The sequence below is a fragment of the Bombina bombina genome, chromosome 4 (assembly GCF_027579735.1).
Source record: "Bombina bombina isolate aBomBom1 chromosome 4, aBomBom1.pri, whole genome shotgun sequence".
In the NCBI taxonomy this organism is placed as follows: Eukaryota; Metazoa; Chordata; class Amphibia; order Anura; family Bombinatoridae; genus Bombina; species Bombina bombina.
The window spans coordinates 486,219,311-486,243,912 of record NC_069502.1 but is presented as its reverse complement, the minus strand read 5'-3'; the positions used below and the strand labels follow the sequence as shown (position 1 = coordinate 486,243,912).

Here is a 24,602-nt window from a genome sequence, read left to right as displayed (position 1 = left end):
AAACTAGGGTTTAAATTCAATGAGATGGACACACTAAACATCTTCAACACATGAGTGTAAAATGGATTATCAGTAAAAGAGTTAATATATGCATGAATGTATTAATAATGCTCATTAAGAATTAATTTGAAAAAAAAATTCTGTTATGAACTAAATATTTAAAAAATGTATTATTTTACTGTACATGCTTATTGCGCAATACCAAAGACAGACCACTAGATGTCTCTGTTGATTTCACAGGGTATTATTTTTTGTTGTGTCTAATATCACCAGTTTCTGCACAGTGTATAAATGATTAAGCTATGAGAAAGGTAATAAGTATTACTAAAGGTTGGTGTTATTATGCCTGCAATTATGTGTCATGATTGTCCTTTTATTATATAGATTTATGTGATTTCTACTTGGGTACTAAGACAATGGTTTTAAGTATGATACAAATGTGCATATAAATAATGACTGTCTCAAATAAAAGTTCAGTTAATTGCTTCATTATAAAAATAAAAGTTGATCAACCAAATTATATTAAATAACTGAAATATGCACATTGAAATGATTTTTTTCTGACTCCATATGGGTATGGGTTTTTTAATCTTCTACAGCGAAACAGACTATGGTGTTAAACGAAATCTGGTTAAGTGCCAAACACGGTCGGAAATTAAATAAAGCATGTAGCAAATTCTATATACTGGTTCATGGTTTTATTATCTTGGCTCACCCTTGACACCTAGATATGAATTTCTACCAAAGCAGTACCAAATAAAAGGTGCGTAAATAATGACAAAGCAAAAACAATTACTTTAAAAATAAATAACTTAATAAATAGATAGACAAAGGAGCTGCAGAAAGCATCTTTTCCCAACCTGATCTTGGAGAAATTAAATAACCTGGTTTCTCTGACTTATTGCTTGGTATTCTCCCTGAATCACTAACATGACATATTCCAGAGAGTGAAACATAAGAAAGAGACAAGTTTCACCTCAAAAGAAATGTCATTTTTAATTTCTTTACTTATAACTGCTTGTTTAAAGATTTGAGGTTTATGAATGACCTCCAGGTCCCTTCCTTTATTTTCACTAGAGATATGACTAGAATACCTACAACCTGTCAGGGTTTTTCCCCTGTTGTGTTTGCCATGTGCTGCTGGCAGCCATTTTACTCACCTCTCTTCCTGACTTTGGTGCATTGTGGGGGATGCTGCTCATTTCCTCTACTTCCTTTTATGGACAGACTGGTGTGCATCATCCATGTGAGACAGGATGCAGTCTCAGAATTGTAATGTCATCACTTATTATTTAAAGGGCCTCTGTTCAGTATGCTTGGCCTTTGCGTTGTCTCAGACCTGTTTATGAGAGTTCCTGTGTATTACCTGGCTGCCTGACGTTCCTTCCTGGTTCCTGATCCCTGGCTTGTTCCTGACTCTGCTGTTTTCCTTGTTCCTGATTCCGGCTTGTCTGACTATTCGCTTTGGCTCCTGACTCGGCTCGTCTGACTACCAGCTCTGGTTTTGACTCCTGGCTTGTTATTTGACTTGTGGACTGTTTATTATTTTTTGCTATTAATAAAGGTGTGATTATCTTTGCACTTCTCGTCTCAGTCTGATTCCTGGCACCCTGACACAACCTTTGAGAAAGTACTGCATTTATTTAACAAAACTAAAAGGCCCTAGGATTTGTGTTTCCCTAAAGAATGCTATTCAAATTGTCACTCCTATATCTAAAGTAGCTGATATTTGATAGGGACTGGTGATGTGTATAGTAATTTAATTTCCAAGCACTTTATTTAAAAAAAAAAAAAAAAAAAAAAGTATACAATTAGTGAAAAGACAACTGTCTGATATATACCAGTTTTCTCTAGCTTAACCTAAACCACAGGTAGACTGGATTTGTAAAATTCTGGATGTTAGAAATGCTTGAATTCCACATAATAACCTTATTTGACAATCTAGATAAAAAGGATCATTTGATTATATTTACACAAATATTCTTGTAGTGAGATAGCCTCTCTCTTATATGAAACCATCATGGCCTAAAGCATCTTGAATTAGTTTAAAAAAAAGATTACATAACATCTTCACCATCCAACTATTCTTATTTTTTTTATTTTTTTTTAAGGGATAAGATTTTAGCTGGAGAAAAAAATCCATTACTTTAAATGTACTCCATGTTTGAGGTTCAGAGTAACACTTTAACATCCTATATTTGAAATATGTGGACACCACTTGGCTGTTCTACATAAATATTGACTTAAAAACTGCAAATAATTACTTATTTCTTAGGCAGAGAATCTTCTTTCAGCACTTGTTTGGCTTTGTGCAGAGATTTTATCTTGCTCAGTGACTGAACTAATCTGCAGAAAGTCCCAATGTGTAATATGCCAATATTCCGCAAAAAAACAAATTAAAGGAGATTTAGAAGAAGCTTTAAAAAGGCACATAAAGCTCTGATCAGATAGCATAAATTATGTATGGAAAGCAAAGATTAATATGACTATAATATGCAGATTTCGTTTTTCTTTATTATATTAGTAGTTTTAACACGTTAAAGTAGAAACTTTTATTATTACCAACCAACTGCCTAAAGGAATAGATGCAACCAAGTTAAAAACTTGGGTTCTTCCATGGAGATTACGTGCATTGTCCTCTTTGTTGGAAAACACACAGCACCTAGCAACAATACACCACTAACAACACAAAAAAGCACATCTAGACAGATACAGTAGAGTTTTTTTCTCATTGCAGCTGTGCTCACACATTTCTGCTCAAACTGTATGCTCACACTGTGGATTTTGAGACCAGGATGATGATCCCATCTTCCTTATGTGGTATATACACATCTGAAACTTTGAACAAAAACTGCAAAAACTATAGGTTACCTACAGATTACTTAACTATGCTTGCGCAGATAGAATGCTTGGTTATGTGCATGTGTTATGATTTACTCAGCATGCAAATTAATAAAAACAATCATTTTAGGTTTCTGTCCAGTCTGTACATGGACATAATGTAGAATAGAGGACTTGCTAATGGGAGCTAAAGTCTCATTCCAATTACACCACTTTGAGATCCATAATCCTAATCTCATCTTTTCATGTTTTCTTTTAAAACTGCTTGCTAATTGCATCTATGTGAGGGTGCTTTAGTAAGATGTAGACTTTATAGAGAGTAGAAGGCCAAGGTTACAATCCAAGCACTTGAGGGGCCTTGGGGTAATGCTTAGGCTTGAACAGAAAACAGAGAAGGCCCAGCACTTTCTGCAAACCGGATGCACGCTACAGGGGTCCTGCATATACCCCAACTGAAGTCAGGGAATAGAAAGTAGCAGCACCAGTCAGTAGACTTTAATATCCATTTATTAGAGACATCACATAGGAACCTGAAATGCTTAGGCTTGTTATCTTTTGGACAATAGCTGCAACTTAACCTTCATTTCAAGTTTCTTTAGTTTGCGCTGCTTTTTGTGAGTGAATGAGTGTTTGTTTGCAAATATTCTAGTGGATTTAGCATTCAGTCTGCACTTGGGTAGCTGTTTGTATCAGTGGATCTACACTAGACTGAGAATAAGGTGGTGAGCAAGGACTTGGGGAAAATACCTAAACTAAACTGAAGTAGTTCAGCTTGGTGGGCGAGCCCCAACCTGGGGAACATACGATAGGAACTTGAGTCTGGTTAACAGACCATCACTCAACTTACATCATAACCATTCAGGTTATCAGCGGCGCTGATTTGGATATGCTGATGCCTGTTGAGGGATGGGAACGCAGCATACAGGAACAGTTATCTATTTGCTTCCAAGATTTCAGAAGCGACCTTAGGTCAATTTTGATTTCCCTATGTCAGAATTCCAATATACCGGCTGCCTCTAGTTCCGAGACAAAGGGGAAAACGGTTCTTGATCTGGACCCTACAAATGTATCATCCGCTCCGTACTTACTTTCACTAGCAGAACCGGCTTACATAGAGACTCTGCAATGGTGGCGAGTACCTTTTAGGAGGGACTCACCTTTGCAGCAGCTGGTGAGCCCAGATGAGTGTGGGGGCCTGGTAGCAACAGGCCATGCCTGTTATGCAGTGGAGACCTCTGGCACAGTGCGGTATATACTATCAGGGGATAGCGCAGAGTCAGCGGAATATGTGGAAGTGGAGCGCAACAGGGTTAGAGATAACTCTGGACAAGACAAGACCAATCGCAGCGCCATAGAAATATGGTGATTTATAAATGTGTGGTCGCAAAACGAGTTGCTGAAAAAGATGATACTTCTAGCAGTGGATATGTTCACCGAGTGGTAACTTTGGGACCTCTAGTTTTACCTCTCACAGGATTGAATCGCAACACCAAAATGGACAAGGAGACTTCTGGGGAGCCAGCACATAGCTTTGACACTCTACTAGCTGCCGGTGAGGTGACACTTCACAACTACTCTGCCTCACGAAACGATATCAACTTATTCCATCCAGCTTCCCTGATGGGTATTACTGGAACCGCAGGCGGACGGCTGCGGCTGAGAGTTGGTGTGGGGTAAGATAGTACTCTATCACCGTTACTAACATCTGCCATAAATTACCTACTGAGACTCATTACGAAGTCATCTCACTAACAGGAACTTTTTATGAAAGACAAAAGAACGATAACATGGCTACCTACCAAGTCTATGTAAATAGGCTAAAACAATATGTCTGAGACTCATATGCCTAAACTTAACATTATGCATTTTTGAGACTGAGTCTGGATTTACTTCAGTCCTCCATATGTAGACCTTAGACCTTCCTCTATACTGTTATTTAATAGTTACCCCAGTTTTTGTTTAAGGCTGCTATAATTTACATAGATTGTGATGCTAATTATCTTATACCTCTCCTAGAAGGTCGGTAATACTGTTTTGCATATTATGTTATTACTTCTACACTTAGTTATAGGACTTATACTATTTTTATGTACCTAGGTTGTTCTATATTGAATGTGCGGCTAGTCAGTCACAGTAATGTCTATACTATTTTTATGTGCCTAGGTTGTTCAGCATTTAACGTGATCATATTTAGCCACAGTAATATCCACTAATAGTGAATATATACTTCTAGTTTATTTGTTGCTCTAACTGCATATACTGTTCTCTGGACTCCAGCCATGCCTATAGTACCGCTATCTTATTAGACTCTTACAGGCCTCAATTGAAATACCTATGCATGGCATGCCAGTTACAGATATGTCTGTAAAGTCATAGTTCTACAGAAAATTATTTTTTGTTTGGCCCCAGGTTTATCCTGAAGGGTACTGGTCTTGATTAAGACCATTTATAACAAGCCATGTAGTTTAACTCTGGTTATGTCTACATCTATGCCCATATATTGAATGAGAAAGTATCCAGGGTATAATTCTGATCAACATTAGTTTATTATTATAACCCCTTTCTAGTTTAGTATACTGTAATGCTATAACTAACACATATGACCCTTAAACTCTTGTTTTTTTATATACTGCCCATATCCCTATACTCACCACATTACATAACCTATTAGGAGCAAGATAGGGGAACTTTTTGCTCTTGACCCTGGGGTATAGGGCCCATGCCCCTAAGTCAGAGCTATAATTTGCAAGATGGTTTTTAGCGACTTATTTCTAGTTTCTAGTGACCTATTCACAGTTTCCAGTGACCTATTTACAGTTTGTTAGCCGTAGATTCTTGATGGATGGTCACCTATCTATAACCTGGGTTTCATATATACTCCTATTTATTTATAATTTGTAAAACATTTTGCAGATAAGTTTTTATAAACTGTGTCTTTCATGGGAGCTTATAGACCTGAGATATTTACACATTTTGAACAATGGTTCCTATTTAGCCCTATAGGTACAAGGGTTCTGAAATGTTTTTAAATATATCCATATCCTATCTTTTAAGTAGGTAACTTAAAAGAGGTACCCCAAGTTGCTATTACTGGCAAAATTTGAATACACTTTAATAGGCCTGTTCTGTTCAATAACCTAAGTATACTTTAGATAAGTAGCCTTTTCTTAGTATGCTACTGGCATCTGACAAGGTTTCCTGTTTCTCTACTTGAGTAATTAGCGGCCAGGTGCCTATGCGCATGATATTAGTTTACCAAAGGTCCTATATAGACGGAAATTTGGATAGTTATTACTCTAGTTATTGGCCCAGTTGGAAATCATATATAACCCTGATCTGCTCCTGAATCATTGCATGTCTATAGACTATGCAAAGCCAATAGTAAGATTGTAGGTTCATCAGCTAGGCAGTACATAATTTCAGGGTTACGTTATCACAAAGAGACTAAGGCATAGAAGGTTAATGATATCTCCCCTCATCCTTTCCCACTCTCTCGTGAGAGTGGGTCATATCCCACATCCCTTTTCCGGCTGCGTCCAGTGGTGACAACAACCCCTGAGGGGAGATATCACAGTCAGCCCTGCATCATTTCTTTATCAGCCCAGCATCAAAGCATTAAAATACAATCTGTTTCTTTGTACCCCTAACCTTGGCCTCCTGGGTCAGTGCCGGCTTTGTTGTGTCACCTTTCCCTTTCATGCTGCTTCTCCCCCCCATACTCCCATCGGCTCATTAGTTAAGTATAGGAAAATGTGTCCAGTGGTGACAACAACCCCTGGGGGGAGATACTGCATAAGTCCTTTTCCCATATTGATCCAATGGTGATATACTCCCTTACCAACCTGTTCTTAAACCTATATTTCTTTATTTTTCATTTCAGCCTCACCCTCTTTGATCCCCCCCCCCCCCCAACACCATTGAGCAAAGGAAAATGAATCCTATAGAAACATTTATTTTCTTTTGCATGACAACCACTTAACTCAGGATGTGTTGATGAGTGTACTACATTTGCTTCCAGGAGAATGCTATATTATTCATGATGGTTGACACTTATTTCATAATTATTGTTGATATATATATCTATTGTTATATACTATACCAAGCCCAAAAGTGGCTATAGACCCAATCTACTAATATAAAAATTAGGATATTGTTATTTTTGCCCATTCATTTTGAATTAGTATTTACTTTATGTTTGTAATACTCATGTTTTGGCAATTCTGCATATGCTGTATATGTTTATAATATCCTCAATAAAAAATTTAAATTAAAAAAAACAAAAAACTTTTAGTGTAGGTTGTGATACCACAGGCTAAATAAGCTATTTCATATGCTGTAAGGGTAAATGAGCTATTTGTAAACAATTTAACCCCTTAATGACCGGACCATTTTTCAATTTTCTTACCCTTAATGACAATGGCTATTTTTACATTTCTGCAGTGTTTGTGTTTAGCTGTAATTTTCCTCTTACTCATTTACTGTACCCACACATATTATATACCGTTTTTCTCGCCATTAAATGGACTTTCTAAAGATACCATTATTTTCATCATATCTTATAATTTACTATAAAAAAATATAAAATATGAGGAAAAAATTGAAAAAAACACACTTTTTCTAACTTTGACCCCCAAAATCTGTTACACATCTACAACCACCAAATAACACCCATTCTAAATAGTTTCTAAATTTTGTCCTGAGTTTAGAAATACCCAATGTTTACATGTTCTTTGCTTTTGCAAGTTATAGGGCAAAAAATACAAGTAGCACTTTGCTATTTCCAAACCACTTTTTTTTCAAAATTAGCACTAGTTACATTGGAACACTGATATCTTTCAGGAATCCCTGAATATCCCTTGACATGTGTATATTTTTATTTAGAAGACATCCCAAAGTATTGATCTAGGCCCATTTTGGTATATTTCATGCCACCATTTCACCGCCAAATGCGATCAAATAAAAAAATTGTTGACTTTTTCACAAATTTTTTCACAAACTTTAGGTTTCTCGCTGAATTTATTTACAAACAACTTGTGCAATTATGGCATATATGGTTCTAAATACTTCTCTGGGTTCCCCTTTGTTCAGAAATAGCAGAAATATATAGCTTTGGCGTTGCTTTTTGGTAATTAGTAGGCCACTAAATGCCGCTGCACACCACACGTGTATTATACCCAGCAGTGAAGGGGTAATTAGGGAGCTTGTAGGGAGCTTTTAGGTTTAATTTTAACTTTAGTGTAGTGTAGTAGACAACCCAAATTATTAATTAATAAAGTAACCAGAGTAGCAAGAATGACAAAAGTAAGTAAACTCTCCAGTCGACCTTAAAAGACTACCAAGTAACACATACTCCAACTTTGCAACTAAAATAGATCACACAAGATTACTTAAAAGACTATAGAGCCATGAATAATTTATACTACCTTAACAAAAGGTCTTGAGTGATTGACAATTTAGAAACCAATCAAATGTACCAAAAGGCGGAACTTCCGGTATATACAGTGTTAAATAGGGTCAATGCCGGCGGCTCGCTGCCTTTGAAAAAGCCCTAACGGGTGAAACGCGTCAGCAGTCTAGACACCTTTTTAAACAACACTCTGTTTTGACTCTGCTGAGTTACTAGCATAATTTATACATTTACCTGTTAAATATATAGTATAAATATGGGGCAGTAATTTAACTAACTTGGGGCACATGTCTGACCACTGAACACTGAATCACCAATAGTGGTTAATGTATGAGGGCAATGCTATGTGTGTATGGTTATGACACAAGACATATTTAGCCACCTGGATACCCTTAATAATGATCTAATTCAGCGACGCTATACTAACAGGTGTTAACGTGTAAATGAACATAGAAATCAACGCTACTGCTACATAATATATATTATTGATACTAACCATAGCGTGATAGAGCCACGGCTCTCCAGTATATGATACCCCTGATAGCGATTGAAGTCAGCTCCCCTATACTGACAGGTGTGAACGTGTTACAGCACATAGGAATCAAAGCTACCGCTACATAATATATATTGCTGATACAAACCACAACGTCATTGGGCTACGCCTCTCCTATAAGTGATACCTTTGATAGCGATATAGTAAGCTGTGTTAAAGCACATAGGAAACAATGCCACCGCTACATAATATATATTGTTGATACAAACCACAACATGATTGGGCTACGGCTCTCCTATAAGGGATACCTTTGATAGAGATAATACCAATTTCACTATACTGATAGATGGGGACGTGTCATAGCATATAGAAACCGCTCCAGCTACATATTATATAATTTAGATACAAACCGTAGCGTGATATGGTTACGGCTTTCATATATGTGTGGTGCAATTGATTTGTTAATATGTGGTGATGTAGATCAGACAATTCAAGGGCAAATGACAGCAGCGGGTCACGATCATTAAAATATACACATAAGCAGAGATGGAAAGCAGATGTAACAACTGTATAACAATTTAAAGGCAGCGTTACAGATACATTTCCTCTATCTACGAATATAATTAACGTTTAACAGGAGACAGAATGAACGCTTGTAATTGCACAAAGCATATTCACAAATTAAAGCATTTATAATTGCAGATCTTTTGTTTCTGTATAAACATCTATTGATAATTATAATAAATTAACCCTGCTCCCCAAATGCACAACTATACATTTGCCACTCAGGTGGAACGAAAAACAGACACTACACACATGCATGATTACTAACCAAGCTTGAGCTGCATAATAAAAGTGGATAACACTTATGACACTCTATTGGATATTAATAGAGAGATAACAATATAGAACAATATATATATATATAAATTGAGTGAAATATCAGCTCTCCATACAAAAATAAGAAATTATATTGGTATAATATAATTACACGTTATTATGAAAAATATACTAATAACAAGTGAATATTATACCATTATGAGAAAGTAAGATCTAGTGTAGATCTATGGAGCTTATAAATTGTATGTAATATCAGAATCAACTCACTGACGTATAGATAGATCTGATTCCTATAACTTACTGGATATATGGAGATCTATATTTGTGAGTTTATGATGCAAACACCCTCTATTTAACAGATCATCGGTATACAAATCTGGTATCTAGGACACCTCTCCTACATCCCTTGGGAAGGAGATAGTGACCGTTATACAACCAAGTAATTATTTCAACAACTTTGTATTATAGTACTACAGTGCACTTAGCACTAAATATTTATTATGCTGCCCCAACTATTTAGACAGTAACATAACTTATTCATACTTACTGCCTAGTACTCAACCCTGATCATTTATGACCTAATTTGGTGACATTTACCCACAATCAGGCCATATTATATAATTAATATAGTCACCTTTATGGTCTATCTGCACCTTGAGCACAACAGAGTGTGAATTTTAACCTATTTTGTTAGTTTTGTTTTTATTTGCATTAAATTAAAAATTATGTTTTAACGATATCTGGAACTAACCGCCTGAAGTCTGGGCAAAGAGTGCTTATGTGCATTCTTTCAGTGGATAACTCTTTATCCACTATCTTTTCGGACAAATTAACTAATGGACAGCACCAACCCACAATAGTTTAAATATTAAGTAATGGATAGCGTAATTATTTAAAGGACGCTACAAGAATACAAAATATTTGTGGGGCCTGCCACATAGTTAGTGCCATTGTTAACTCTTTTTTTTTGTGAACCCAAATTATTGATCTAGGCCCATTTTGGTATATTTCATGCCACCATTTCACCACCAAATACGATCAAATAAAAAAAAAAACCTGTTACATTTTTCACAATTTTATTTACAAACAGCTTGTGCAATTATGACACAAATGGTTGTAAATGCTTCTCTGGGATCCCCTTTGTTCAGAAATAGCAGACATATATGGCTTTGGCATTGCTTTTTAGTAATAATAAGGCCGCTAAATGCTGCTGCGCACCACACTTGTAATATGCCCAGCAGTTAAAGGGTTAATTAGGTAGCTTGTAGGGTTAATTTTTAGCTTTAGTGTAGAGATCAGCCTCCCACCTGACACATCCCACCCCCTGATCTGTCTGCCAGTACTGAAATAACATTTTTTTTTCCATACAGTCTGCAGTGATGGATCCCCCCTTACCCCACAACCTCCCTGATCCCCCCCATACATCTCTCTAACCCTCCCCCTCTACCTATTTGCCGCCATCTTGGGTACTGGCAGCTGTCTTCCAGTACCCAATTTGCCCCCCAAATTTATTTTTTTTTTAACTTTTTTTATATGAAACATTTGTTTTCTGTAGTGTAGCTGGCCCCCCTAAATAATCTACATCCCTCCCCCTCCCAGATCCCTTACTAAACAACAGAGACCCCCCCCCCCATCTGCCTCTGTCTTTTTTTTTTTTTTTTTACTTACTTGTGTGCATATTTTGAGTGGCATTTCTGCATCGGTGGGTAAATAGGGGATTGCAGTGATGCCTCAATATTGAGACATCACTACAATCCCTTGTAAGCAGCTGGAAGCGATCATGATCGCTTCCAGCACTTCTAACAGAGGACGTGCCAGGTACGTCAATTGTCGTTAAGGGGAGTTTTTTCTATGAGGTACCTGGTACGTCCTCTGTCATTAAGGGGTTAATACACTACAGTAGGTAAAATTTAACATTGGGAACAATTTAAAGGGGAGAAATTTTGGGGTAAACTGTCCCTTTAAGTCAAATCTCATGAGATCACAGTAAATAGTTAATGACCTCAGCATTTCTGATGCTGATTGGCTGCAGTTCATTTCTTATTTATTTTTTTTACCTGCAGCTGGGCAGCAGCTGAAGTATATTTTTTTTATCTGATAATGAAGCCTTAAACTGCCTTAAATCTAAAACAGATATAATCTTGAAAAGAGACGATAAAGGCGGTGCTATTGTGGCCTTGAATAGATCATATTATATTGATGAAATGAGAGAACAGCTTAGTGCTACACATGTTTATAAAATACTTTCTTGTAATTCTGTAATTTTGATACAAAAGGAAATTAAATGTATCTCTTGTAATGCCTTATCTAATGATATAATTGATAAAGAAGTATTTAAATTTGTGAATATGGAACACCCTCGCACCCCAGTACTGTACACTCTCCCGAAAGTTCATAAAGATGCTAATAAACCCCCTGGCCATCCCATCATTTCTAGTAATGGCTCAGTCACCACGAATGTCTCAATATTCTTGGATAAAATATTAAGGACTTATGTGGAGTCTTATGTATAAAAGATACGGGTGATTTTTTGCAGAAGATTGACACATTGAATCTCTCTACTGATAAATACTTATTATTCAGCCTTGCTGTAGAAAGCTTGTACACATCGATAACCCATGAAAGTGGTTTGGGTGCTGTTAAACTTATGCTTAGTAATGACAGCAAGTATAATTCCATCCAGGTTGATTTTTTCATCCATTTGCTTGAAATTGTCATATATTGCAATTACTTCTTACTGGAAGATGACTATTACTTGCAAATACAAGGTACAGCCATGGGATCCAACGTCGCCCCCAATTATGCTAATATTTTTATGAATATTTATGAAGAGAAATGTATTTTTTCTCATGATTTGTTTATTCGATATGGCGCCTGTTGGTGGCGCTATATCGACGATATTTTCGGCATTTCGTTGGGCGACGTTGGATCCCTAGAGGCTTTTGTTAACGATCTGAATATCACTATTAATCATATTAGATTTAAGCTATCATGGAGTGAAGAAAGCATAACATTTCTGGACACAAGAATTATTAAATCTAAATCTGGTTTACAAGTTGACCTGTATAGAAAAGAAACTGATCATAACAGTCTTTTACGTTACGATAGGGCCCATCCTCCCTCTTTATTTAAAGTCCTCCCTAGAAGTCATTTTCTTAGGGTTTGAAAGATTGTCTCTGATGAAGAGGTTTCTAATTGTAGATTAAATGAGATGAGTGATAGGTTTTTGGAACGTGGCTATCCTATGTCCATTATTGATAATGAGAAGCAATTTGCTTTATCTATCCCAAGAGAAACTGTTACGCCCCAAGAAAGGGAAATCAAAAGATAAAAAGGATAATCAAAGAATATTTTTTTGTCTCGGAATACAATGCTCAAAGCCATATTCAGAGAATAATTAGGAAACATTGGGATATGCTAAGTAAATGTAACCCTGAAGTGGTTGAGTTTAGAAACCCTCCCATGCCAGCTTATAAAAGAGGCCCTAATTTGCAGCAATCTCTAGTTAGAGCTGATATTGGCACTAGCAAGTCAGAAAATACCCAAAGTTATATTACAAAGAAGAGTAATGGCTGTTTACCCTGTTTACGCTGCTCTTGTTGTGGTAACCTCATAAAGGGATCAATGTATCATCCAACCACTGGCCATAAATATAATATTAATGGAAACCTTACATGTCACTCTGCCTATGTAATTTAAATAATTAAATGTCCCTGTGGGCGGAGCTAGGTTGGTGAAACGACCCGTAGTATCCGAGATCGGATAATTGAACATAAAAGTAATATACGTACGAAAAAAGTTACTGCACCAGTTGCTCATCACTTTCTTAAAATGGGTCATGCGATAAACCAACTTAGGTTTCAGATAATTGAATGTGTACATAGACCACGGCGTGGTGGTGATAGAGAACGTTTATTAAATCAATGTGAAGCATTCTGGATCCATAGACTTGGCACATTAGAGCCCTCTGGGTTAAATAGAGAGTTAGACCTCTCTGTGTTTTTATAAATATCATCCCTGTGTAAGATATACTGTAATCTTTGTATTTATTTTTTGTATTTATTTATTTTTTTGATAAATTGTCTCTGAAAAAATGTATATGTAACATTGAATTTATGTATGTGTAAATATATGAGTTCTTGCTTGCTTCCTGACGTGTAGGAAATATATTAGGGAAATATATTAGTGTACTTTATTATATTTTTATATATAGAATTCTGGATGAACTATGTAAATATGCATATAAAATTGTTTGTTACAATCTGTATTGATTTCACTATGGATATGATGGAGTTAATTTTTGTATACTCTTTAGCACCCTCTATTTGGGACTGTGTATAAATGAACGTTTTGAACAGTGTAAAACCAGCTTGACAAAGGGATTACTCCCGAAACGTTGTTCCCTTGTGTGTTTATAATAAATTCCTGTTTTGCTGCCACATTCTGTATTTATTGTTGATTTATTAAGGAGTTTTGTGGTGCTCCTGTGGGGTGCATAAAGTACCCTGCGTGCTGGACATTCTTTTGTTATTTGGTATATTTTTTTTTTACACAGAACTTACTCTGCTGAGCTGATGAAATTGTGAGGTAAAATATCTTCCTTTTTTACATAGAGATGTTCAGGTGACATTTTCCTGTCAGCTTTTTACAGTTATACTGCATCAGTTTCAAGTGATTTAGCATATGAGTATTATGTCCTTTTAACCCTTTGAGTGCTAATGACGGCTCTGAGCCGTCACAGAGTTTCAAAGTCTGGTGCTAATGACGACTCAGAGCCGTCACTAGCACTCTCCCACCTTGAGAGAGATCTGGGGGCTCCCACCCGCTCCTACGTCACGCGCAATAACGTGATGACGTAACCATGCAACTTTATTTATACTTAACAATGTTAAGTATAAATAAGTAAAAGAGAATTAGTATATAAAGTGAATAGGAAGGCAAACAAAGAAACAAGAACATTGTCGTTTCCACAATGTCTTTAATGCAGATGGTTTTGTTGCCATACCTCAGCTATGCTTTCATGTGAACCATGTTAAGTTTGTTTTCAGCCAGTGGTCAGATGCAATGAGCTGGGATGTCAGAGGGTACTGCATTGGGTATGCACACAATTCAGACTGCAGCCCATTACCATGTTTATATATATAATGGCTACAGGCACCACTTCAATAGTTTGTATGGTTTACCAAGAAGAGTAAAGAGCTATTTCTTCATTTGTACAAAATGAAAATAAACTTGAGGTGCCAGTGAAACTAAATAACAGCTACCTACCTAACTCCAAAGAGACAGTAACTGAACTGATCACAATAATGAAGTGTATTTAATTCTCCCACATTTTATGTTATTTAGCTTCAAATTCACAGATATGATACCAATCAGTAACTTAAATTGTTGAAAACTTCTAAATGTGGAATTTAAAAGGTTAAAAAAAAAATATTTGTAAAACAATATAATATACCGGAGGTAGATCTGCCAGTTGATTTCCATCCAGCCATAGGTCTTTCAGTTTATGTAGCGATCCAATAGAGTCCGGCTGTAACAAAAATAAATTGAGATTAAAACTTATTTTTTCTTATACAAACACTAGATTAAAGCCAGTCATACTGTTATCTATTTTAACTATCAAATGAGAGTGGCACATTGAACATGCAATAAAAGCAAATGTGTATGCATGAAGACTACCACTATGTCAATGGCAAGTCGCCTGCAAGCTGAAATGTATCACTGAACCAGTGATAACTTATAAAATTACATTAATGTCATGCCAATACATGTAAATTATGTATCCGCAATTCAAACACTAAGCAAAATATCTACATACAAAATACAGTTTTAAAGCATTTTAAATGGACAGTATACTCTAGACTTGTTATTGTTTAAATGATAGATAATCCCTTTATTACCCATTCCCCAGTTTTGCATAACCAACATGGATATATTAATATACTTTTTATCTATGTGATTACCTTATATCTAAGCATTCTGCAGACTTCCCCCTTATTTCAGTTCTTTTTACATACTTGCATTTTAGCCAATCTGTGTTGACTCAAAAATAACTCCACAGAAATGTGAGCACAATGTTACCTATATGACACACATGAACTAGTGCCCTCTAGCTGTGAAACACTGTCAAAATATACTGAGATAAGAGGCAGCCTTCAAGAGCTTAAAAATTAGCATATGAGCCTACCTAGGTTTAGCTTTCAACAAGGAATACCAAGAGAACAAAGCAAATTTGATATTAAAAGTAAATTGGAAAGTTGTTTAAAACTGCATGCCCTATCTGAATCATGAAAGTTTAATTTTGACTAGACTGTCCCTTTAACATTTCAGGTAATTAGCATAATTCTAAGGGTTTTGCAAATTAAAGCAGTCCAAGAATAAATCACTTAAAATATTTGATGAGTAAGGCTCTCTAAGTGATCATTGTGTAGTACTGTATAAAAGTGGGTCAAACAAACTGCTGCATACTTAAGCACAGAATTTGATTTCCAGCCTTTCTCAAGAGTTATTTAACAACAAAAGCAAGTGAAATAAACAATGCATGAATAATGTAATTTATTTTTTTGTTTATTTAATTTTGAATGCGTGTAGACGTTTTAATGAAAACATTACATGCTCAAATTCATTGTAGCTTTTTATTTTTGCATTGGTGACTCTTCGTTATGATATGTTTCACACAAGCAAATAAGTTAAACACATAGGACTAGTCCTGCTAAGGAGCTGCAAGCATTACAGCCTCCTGTGATTGGCGGGGTCATTTGACTGCCTCTCCTCATTGCTTCACCGACCAAACGCAGTTACATTTTAAATTCAATGTAATAGCATTTCAAATACCACTTTGTTGTTCATGTTTTAAACAAAAAACTGCCATGTTAAAACAAATTAGACACATTTACCTGTAAAATTTGAGAACAAGCCAAATAACAGAAAAGTTATATCAATTTACAATTGCCAGATTTGTCCAAAGGTTTTTTCTTTTAAGATAAACTCATGAAATATTAAATGGCATCAAACTATACAGAGGCAAAAGTTCATTAGGTAAAATTGTTTTGTCTTTGTGAACCTGAAAAGCCATTGTTGTAATAAATAAATACGTATACACAGTGCTTAAATATTAAACAAATATGTATTTATACACACACACACACAAACATACACACACACACACATATACATATATATATATATATATATATATATATATATATATATATATATATATACACACACACACACATACCCACACATTATTTATATATATATATATATATATATATATATATATATATATATATACACATACATACATACATACACACACACATACATACATACATATATCCTCCATGTGTATCTGCACTCACAATCCAATTAGGTCATTAACCAGGGTGCCAAGTCGGTAGTATTTACAGTCTGTTTCAATGAAGGACTGCACCCACTGGATTTAGATCCAGGATTAAATATTTATTGTGGTAACGTTTCGCAGACCCCTTCCTCAGACCAGACAAAAGTGCAAGTGAACAACGTGCAATATATAGGTGCTAAGCCCCACCCATCAAACAATTACTGAAACTGCGCCAAAACTTGTTGTCATGGCAACACACTGGTTGCCAGGTTACCAATATAACACACAAATGTATAGGCATGTAGACCTATAATTATATATCCATCAATAAAACCAGTGTCAATTCATATCTACATAATATTCATAAATATTGACATAAGTGAAACAAAGACAGAAATATAGTGTACATAACTATATATATATATATATATATATATATATATATATATATATATATATATATATATGTTTTACCTAACTCACTGGTTAGGTAAAACATAACATTTAATAAGTTACATTAAAAAGCATGACGTTTCGGAGGCATTTCGCCCCCTTTATCAAATGCACGATACAGCTTGAAAAAATTACAAAAGCAGTATACCCCCTTAGTAACCCCATCACCTTATATACATATGTGTAGCTCCATTAGACGCCGAGCCGCGAATGCGGCCCGTGTGCCGTGCCAGGCAGAAGTGACTCATCAGCGTGAATCACGCTCAGATGTCGGTTGCCTAGGGGATATACAGACGTGGTGTGTCGGCCAATAGCATGGCCCAAATGCCTAATTGTAAACAAAACATAGCGATCAGTCTAAATACCGCAGTTGATCTGTATATTCCAGGTGCCGCATAATGGATACTAGCATTTAAAACATAAATTTAAAATAGATCAAACCGATCCAATTATACATATGGAGGACAAATACAAATACAAACAGTGCAGGACATGAATAGTATAACGTATACTCTATGATCAAACTTCAACTATATCAGAAATTGAAATTGAAAAATAGCATATTTAATATATTCTGCTATCATCAAATACATATGCTTAAATATTTAACTAGTATACATCTACTGTAATCATGTATCCCAGAGTATGGCAGAAACCCGGATACCAGAGGACATGAGCCAGAGACTTTGTAAGACATGACATGGAGCATATGACATGTCAATTCAGAGCATCTACTATGTGTAAGCAAGGTTAGAGTCAGCAGGCCACAATGATAGGACATTTAGGATTCCATGTAGAATGGTGAAAAGTCCAGCATGGTGTTCAACCCCTTTGGTGCTAGGGTATCTAGCATGTATATCCACCTAGCCTCAAGTCTGAGCAGTTGATTGCCCCTATTGCCTCCCCTTGTTAGTGGTGGCACATGGTCTATAAGCATAGTTCTAAGACTTGAGGCACTATGCTTACAACGGGCAAAGTGGCGCGCTACTGGCTGATCGGAGTCACCCCTATTAAGGGCGTCTCTAATCGCACAGCGGTGATTGGCCATACGTTCCCGAAATGTAGTGACCGTCTTGCCTATATAGACAAGGGAGCATGGGCAAATCAACATGTAAATTACATAAGTGCTCATACATGAAAGTCTATAGTTGATTTTATATCGCTTGTTGGTATGTGGGTGTTGGAACGTTTCTCCTTTCAACATGCTGTCACAAGTCACACAGTCCCCACATTTAAAGCAACCCTTCTTTTCAATTTTAACCAGGTGGTACCCTCATAGCACTTCATGGGGTCAGTTTTAACTAGTAAGTCTCGCAAGTTTTTGGCTCGGCGATAGACAACCCTAGGGGGCTGTTTATGCAAAAATGGTAGTGTTTTGTCGGTGTTAATCAAGTCCCAGTGTTTGGAGACCATATTCTTTACATCTTGGTGCATAGGATCAAAGGTGGTGATAAAGTTAAGACACTCATCCGATGTGGTGTTGTCTTTCACGGCGACTACTGCGCCCTCTGAACGTTTCACCACTTTTTCTTTAATTTCCCTAACCAGCTCATCATCATTTCCACGTGCAATTAACTTATTGGACATCTCGTGTAATTGAGTCTCTCTGTAACATGCCTCGGTATTATTACGTAGGACTCGAGTGAGTTGAGAGGCGATTATCCCATTTTTTTGATGTATGGGATGGTAGCTATGAGCTTCCAATAGGGAGTTTCTGTCTGTAGGCTTGGTATATAAAGATGTACCAAATCTACAGACCCCTTCATTAGTCACTTTGAAGATGTTGAGGTCCAGAAAATGGACCATATCAGCATCATATTCCATTTTATATTTGATTGGAAGTGTCAAACTATTTAATCCGTTAACCCAGGAATTCAAATTGTCAACGGTGCCCCGCCAGATGAGAAAAACAACATCAATGTACCTGGTGTAATATGTCACCTCTAACATGTCCTGGGGTCACATAACAAACTGTTCGTACCAGGACATGTAGAGGTTGGCATATGTAGGGGCCATGTTTGACCCCATAGCGGTCCCCGAGATCTGCAGGTAAAAATCCTTTTCGAATTTAAAATAGTTTTTCTCCAAACAAATTTGTAAGAGTTCCAAAAGAAACTCAATAGGAGGACCATTATATTGTTGAGATCCTACCACCATGGACCTGACAGCCTGCACACACCCCACGTGAGGAATGGAGGTATACAGACTGTCAACATCCATGGTGACCAGGATGTCACCAACCTGTAACTGATCAAATGTAGTAAGAAATTTTATGAGACTAGGTGAGTCTTTCAAATATGCATAAGTATCCTTTACAACTGGCTGTAAGTGATGATCAATGTATTTAGCGATATTTGAAAACAATGAGCCCCTAGCAGAGACAATTGGTCTGCCAGGGGGATTAGTTAGTGTCTTATGGACCTTGGGTAACAAATACAGAACCGGTGTTATTGGAAAATCAACCATTCTCATTCAAAATACAGGCCTCACCTGCAGACCTCAAGGACTGATCAACTAATTTCCTAAACATTTTTGTAGGGTTACCTCTAAGGCGTGTATATACATTCTCATCGGCAAGTTGGCGTTTGGCCTCTTGGCGGTAATCGTCATAGTTCATAATGACGATTCCGCCGCCTTTATCCGCCGGACGTATGATGATAGTTTGATCATCACTAAGATCCTTGATAGCCCTGAATTCTTTAGGTGTCAAATTAGGGAAATTAGGTTTTTCTTGATCTTTATCAATGTCATGACAAATCATACGGGTGTAATCTTTTATAGAAGAGTGTGTGATGGCAGGTTCAAAAGTGGATCTAGGTCTAAATACATGTTCCGTGGAAGTGTCCTGTACCTTGTCCTTAAAAAAATCTTTCAATTTCAACTTCCTCTGTAAATTGTGTACATCAACAATCTTATGAAATTTATCATGGTTAGGAGTTGGTATGAAGGAAAGGCCACGATTGAGTACACTATGCTCCACCTCAGTAAGACACCTGTCACTGAGGTTGAACACAATGTCTATTTCTTTTTGTAATTTTGTTTTTTAATTGTTGTGTCCCCCCCTTCTGATGTGGGGTCTCTTATTTCTCTGTCTGTGTTTGGCATCAGCGGTGGTTTTGCGGCTGCTCTGGTTATAACCCCAGAAAAAGAAGCCGTATTAGACTTAGGGGCCTGTGTGGTACTTAAATCATCTGCTATGTCCCCCTCAGAAGAGTCCCCACCACTGGTGTCAATAGTGCCAGCAATATTTTTCGGTTTAATGTATCTACGTCTAGTTCTCGGTGCGTCCTGATCCTTGCCATATAGCCATCTATAGACCCGTTTTTCTCTGTAATCACTCTCCACAGATGCCAATTTTCTATTTTTAAAGGAGAGGAGATCATTTTTATATTTTCTGACCTGCGTATCCAACTTGGTGACCCAATCCTGAGCCTTGTCTTCAATCATGGTCTCATAGCTGCGTGATTTAATAATCTCAATCTCTACTTTCATTTTGTTCTCTAGCCTGGTAACCTCTTCAATAACTAATAGAACCAAATCGTATGAGCATTTATTGAGTATGGAGCACCATTTGCGACAAAACTCAGGATTGGATCGCCCAATAGTGGGGATATTTTTAACCCTAAAAACTCTGGGAATCTGTTTACCCCTTTAACTATGACGATTACCGCCAAGAGGCCAAACGCCAACTTGCCGATGAGAATGTATATACACGCCTTAGAGGTAACCCTACAAAAATGTTTAAGAAATTAGTTGATCAGTCCCTGAGGTCTGCAGGTGAGGCCTGTATTTTGAATGAGAATGAATTAGCTTTCCTTATGGTTGATTTTCCAATAACACTGGTTCTGTATTTGTTACCCAAGGTCCATAAGACACTAACTAATCCCCCTGGCAGACCAATTGTCTCTGCTAGGGGCTCATTGTTTTCAAATATCGCTAAATACATTGATCATCACTTACAGCCAATTGTAAAGGATACTTATGCATATTTGAAAGACTTACCTAGTCTCATAAAATTTCTTACTACATTTGATCAGTTACAGGTTGGTGACATCCTGGTCACCATGGATGTTGACAGTCTGTATACCTCCATTCCTCAAGTGGGGGGTGTGCAGGCTGTCAGGTCCATGGTGGTAGGATCTCAACAATATAATGGTCCTCCTATTGAGTTTCTTTTGGAACTCTTACAAATTTGTTTGGAGAAAAACTATTTTAAATTCAAAAGGATTTTTACCTGCAGATCTCGGGGACCGCTATGGGGTCAAACATGGCCCCTACATATGCCAACCTCTACATGTCTTGGTACGAACAGTTTGTTATGCGACCCCAGGACATGTTAGAGGTGACATATTACACCAGGTACATTGATGATGTTTTTCTCATCTGGCGGGGCACCGTTGACAATTTGAATTCCTGGGTTAACGGATTAAATAGTTTGACACTTCCAATCAAATTTAAAATGGAATATGATGCTGATATGGTCCATTTTCTGGACCTCAACATCTTCAAAGTGACTAATGAAGGGGTCTGTAGATTTGGTACATCTTTATATACCAAGCCTACAGACAGAAACTCCCTATTGGAAGCTCATAGCTACCATCCCATACATCAAAAAAATGGGATAATCGCCTCTCAACTCACTCGAGTCCTACGTAATAATACCGAGGCATGTTACAGAGAGACTCAATTACACGAGATGTCCAATAAGTTAATTGCACGTGGAAATGATGATGAGCTGGTTAGGGAAATTAAAGAAAAAGTGGTGAAACATTCAGAGGGCGCAGTGGTCACCGTGAAAGACAACACCACATCGGATGAGTGTCTTAACTTTATCACCACCTTTGATCCTATGCACCAAGATGTAAAGAATATGGTCTCCAAACACTGTGACTTGATTAACACCGACAAAACACTACCATTTTTGCATAAACAGCCCCCTAGGGTTGTCTATCGCCGAGCCAAAAACTTGCGAGACTTACTAGTTAAAACTGACCCCATGAAGTGCTATGAGGGTACCACCTGGTTAAAATCGAACAAGAAGGGTTGCTTTAAATGTGGGGACTGTGTGACTTGTGACAGCATGTTGAAAGGAGAAACTTTCCAACACCCACATACCAACAAGCGATATAAAATCAACTATAGACTTTCATGTATGAGCACTTATGTAATTTACATGTTGATTTGCCCATGCTCCCTTGTCTATATAGGCAAGACGGTCACTACATTTCGGGAACGTATGGCCAATCACCGCTGTGCGATTAGAGACGCCCTTAATAGGGGTGACTCCGATCAGCCAGTAGCGCGCCACTTTGCCCGTTGTAAGCATAGTGCCTCAAGTCTTAGAACTATGCTTATAGACCATGTGCCACCACTAACAAGGGGAGGCAATAGGGGCAATCAACTGGTCAGACTTGAGACTAGGTGGATATACATGCTAGATACCCTAGCACCAAAGGGGTTGAACACCATGCTGGACTTTTCACCATTCTACATGGAATCCTAAATGTCCTATCATTGTGGCTCTGGACTCTTTGCATTGGCCTGCTGACTCTAACCTTGCTTACACATAGTAGATGCTCTGAATTGACATGTCATATGCTCCATGTCATGTCTTACAAAGTCTCTGGCTCATGTCCTCTGGTATCCGGGTTTCTGCCATACTCTGGGATACATGATTACAGTAGATGTATACTAGTTAAATATTTAAGCATATGTATTTGATGATAGCAGAATATATTAAATATGCTATTTTTCAATTTCAACTTCTGATATAGTTGAAGTTTGATCATAGAGTATACGTTATACTATTCATGTCCTGCACTTTTTGTATTTATATTTGTCCTCCATATGTATAATTGGATTGGTTTGATCTATTTTAAATTTATGTTTTAAATGTTAGTATCCATTATGCGGCACCTGGAATATACAGATCAACTGCGGTATTTAGACTGATCGCTATGTTTTGTTTACAATTAGGCATTTGGGCCATGCTATTGGCCGACACACCGCGTCTGTATATCCCCTAGGCAACCGACGTCTGAGCGTGACTCACGCTGATGACGTCACTTCCGCCTGGCACGGCACACGGGCCGCATTCGCGGCTCGGCGTCTAATGGAGCTACACATATGTATATAATTTTAATGTAACTTATTAAATGTTATGTTTTACCTAACCAGTGAGTGCCTTTTTTGTGCCGGATATTTTTGATATTTTCTAAAGTGCACCCTGGGAGCTGCTATCATTTATGGAGTGCCTTTTCTTCTGATCTCGGTTTATATATATATATATATATATATATATATATATATATATATATATATATATATATATATATATATCACTGAGAATACTGTTTGACATTTATCAGCAAATTAGTACAGTCAGCGCATAAGCTTCAGCTCATAACATGCATTAGTAACACTTATATTGTATACACTCATCTTAGGGTATCACTAAGTTAAGACAACAGACTGCAAGCATATTGGATCAGGGTTAACTAACACCCCAGTATGATTTACAAAAGCCGCAACAAGATCAATCATTGTTCGAACCGCCTAAATGAGTTTAGAATATGAGGGAGAACTATCAGTGTGGCATACGTGAGAAAACCAAAAAACATATATGTAATTGCATATTATTGTACCTCAGTGCTAGTTTATGGTCAAATCCGTAGCATTACTTGTTACAAGCACGGATAAGCAAGATCCGATTTCTGTGACGCTCCTAATTTGCATAGCCCGTTGATGTAGGTAGCTGGGCGTGAGTTTACGTGTGGCTACAGAAGTCTCAGGGTTGTTTGTTGCCGTGTCACATAGGTTCTGAGAGAAACAAGTCTTACAATGTATTGAGGGTATAATAACCCTGTAGGATAATAAACCATAGTATTACCATCCATGTAAATCTGAAGGACTAAGTGTCCCCTATACATTCTGTGTAGTGCAAGGCAATAAAGTATTTAACTGTTATTAAAGCATATATACTAAATGGGTAACTGGGTAAATGAGGGATCAGATGAGTAATGAGGGGCTATTAATTGGGTCAGCTAAGGAGTGGGATCTATGTGTCCTGGCTTGTCCCAGGGAACACTCATTGTATCCGATACCGAAGATCAGGGATAGGTGTATAACATACAACACAAAGTGTATCAAATACATTTTAAACATATAAGTTATAAATTAGACCATTCCTTCTATAACATCATGTGTGTGTCTAGATTTAAGCT

General features: G+C 37.1%; 1 protein-coding gene across 1 annotated transcript in view; it reads right to left on the bottom strand.

The window, feature by feature from the left end:
* LRRC1 (leucine rich repeat containing 1) overlaps positions 1 to 24,602 on the bottom strand; it is a 447,671-nt gene that overhangs the window by 91,272 nt on the left and 331,797 nt on the right. Inside the window, exon 7 of the mRNA XM_053710387.1 lies at positions 15,037 to 15,111. Coding sequence (XP_053566362.1) covers positions 15,037 to 15,111 — 75 coding nt within the window. The remainder of the gene's footprint in view (positions 1 to 15,036; positions 15,112 to 24,602) is intronic.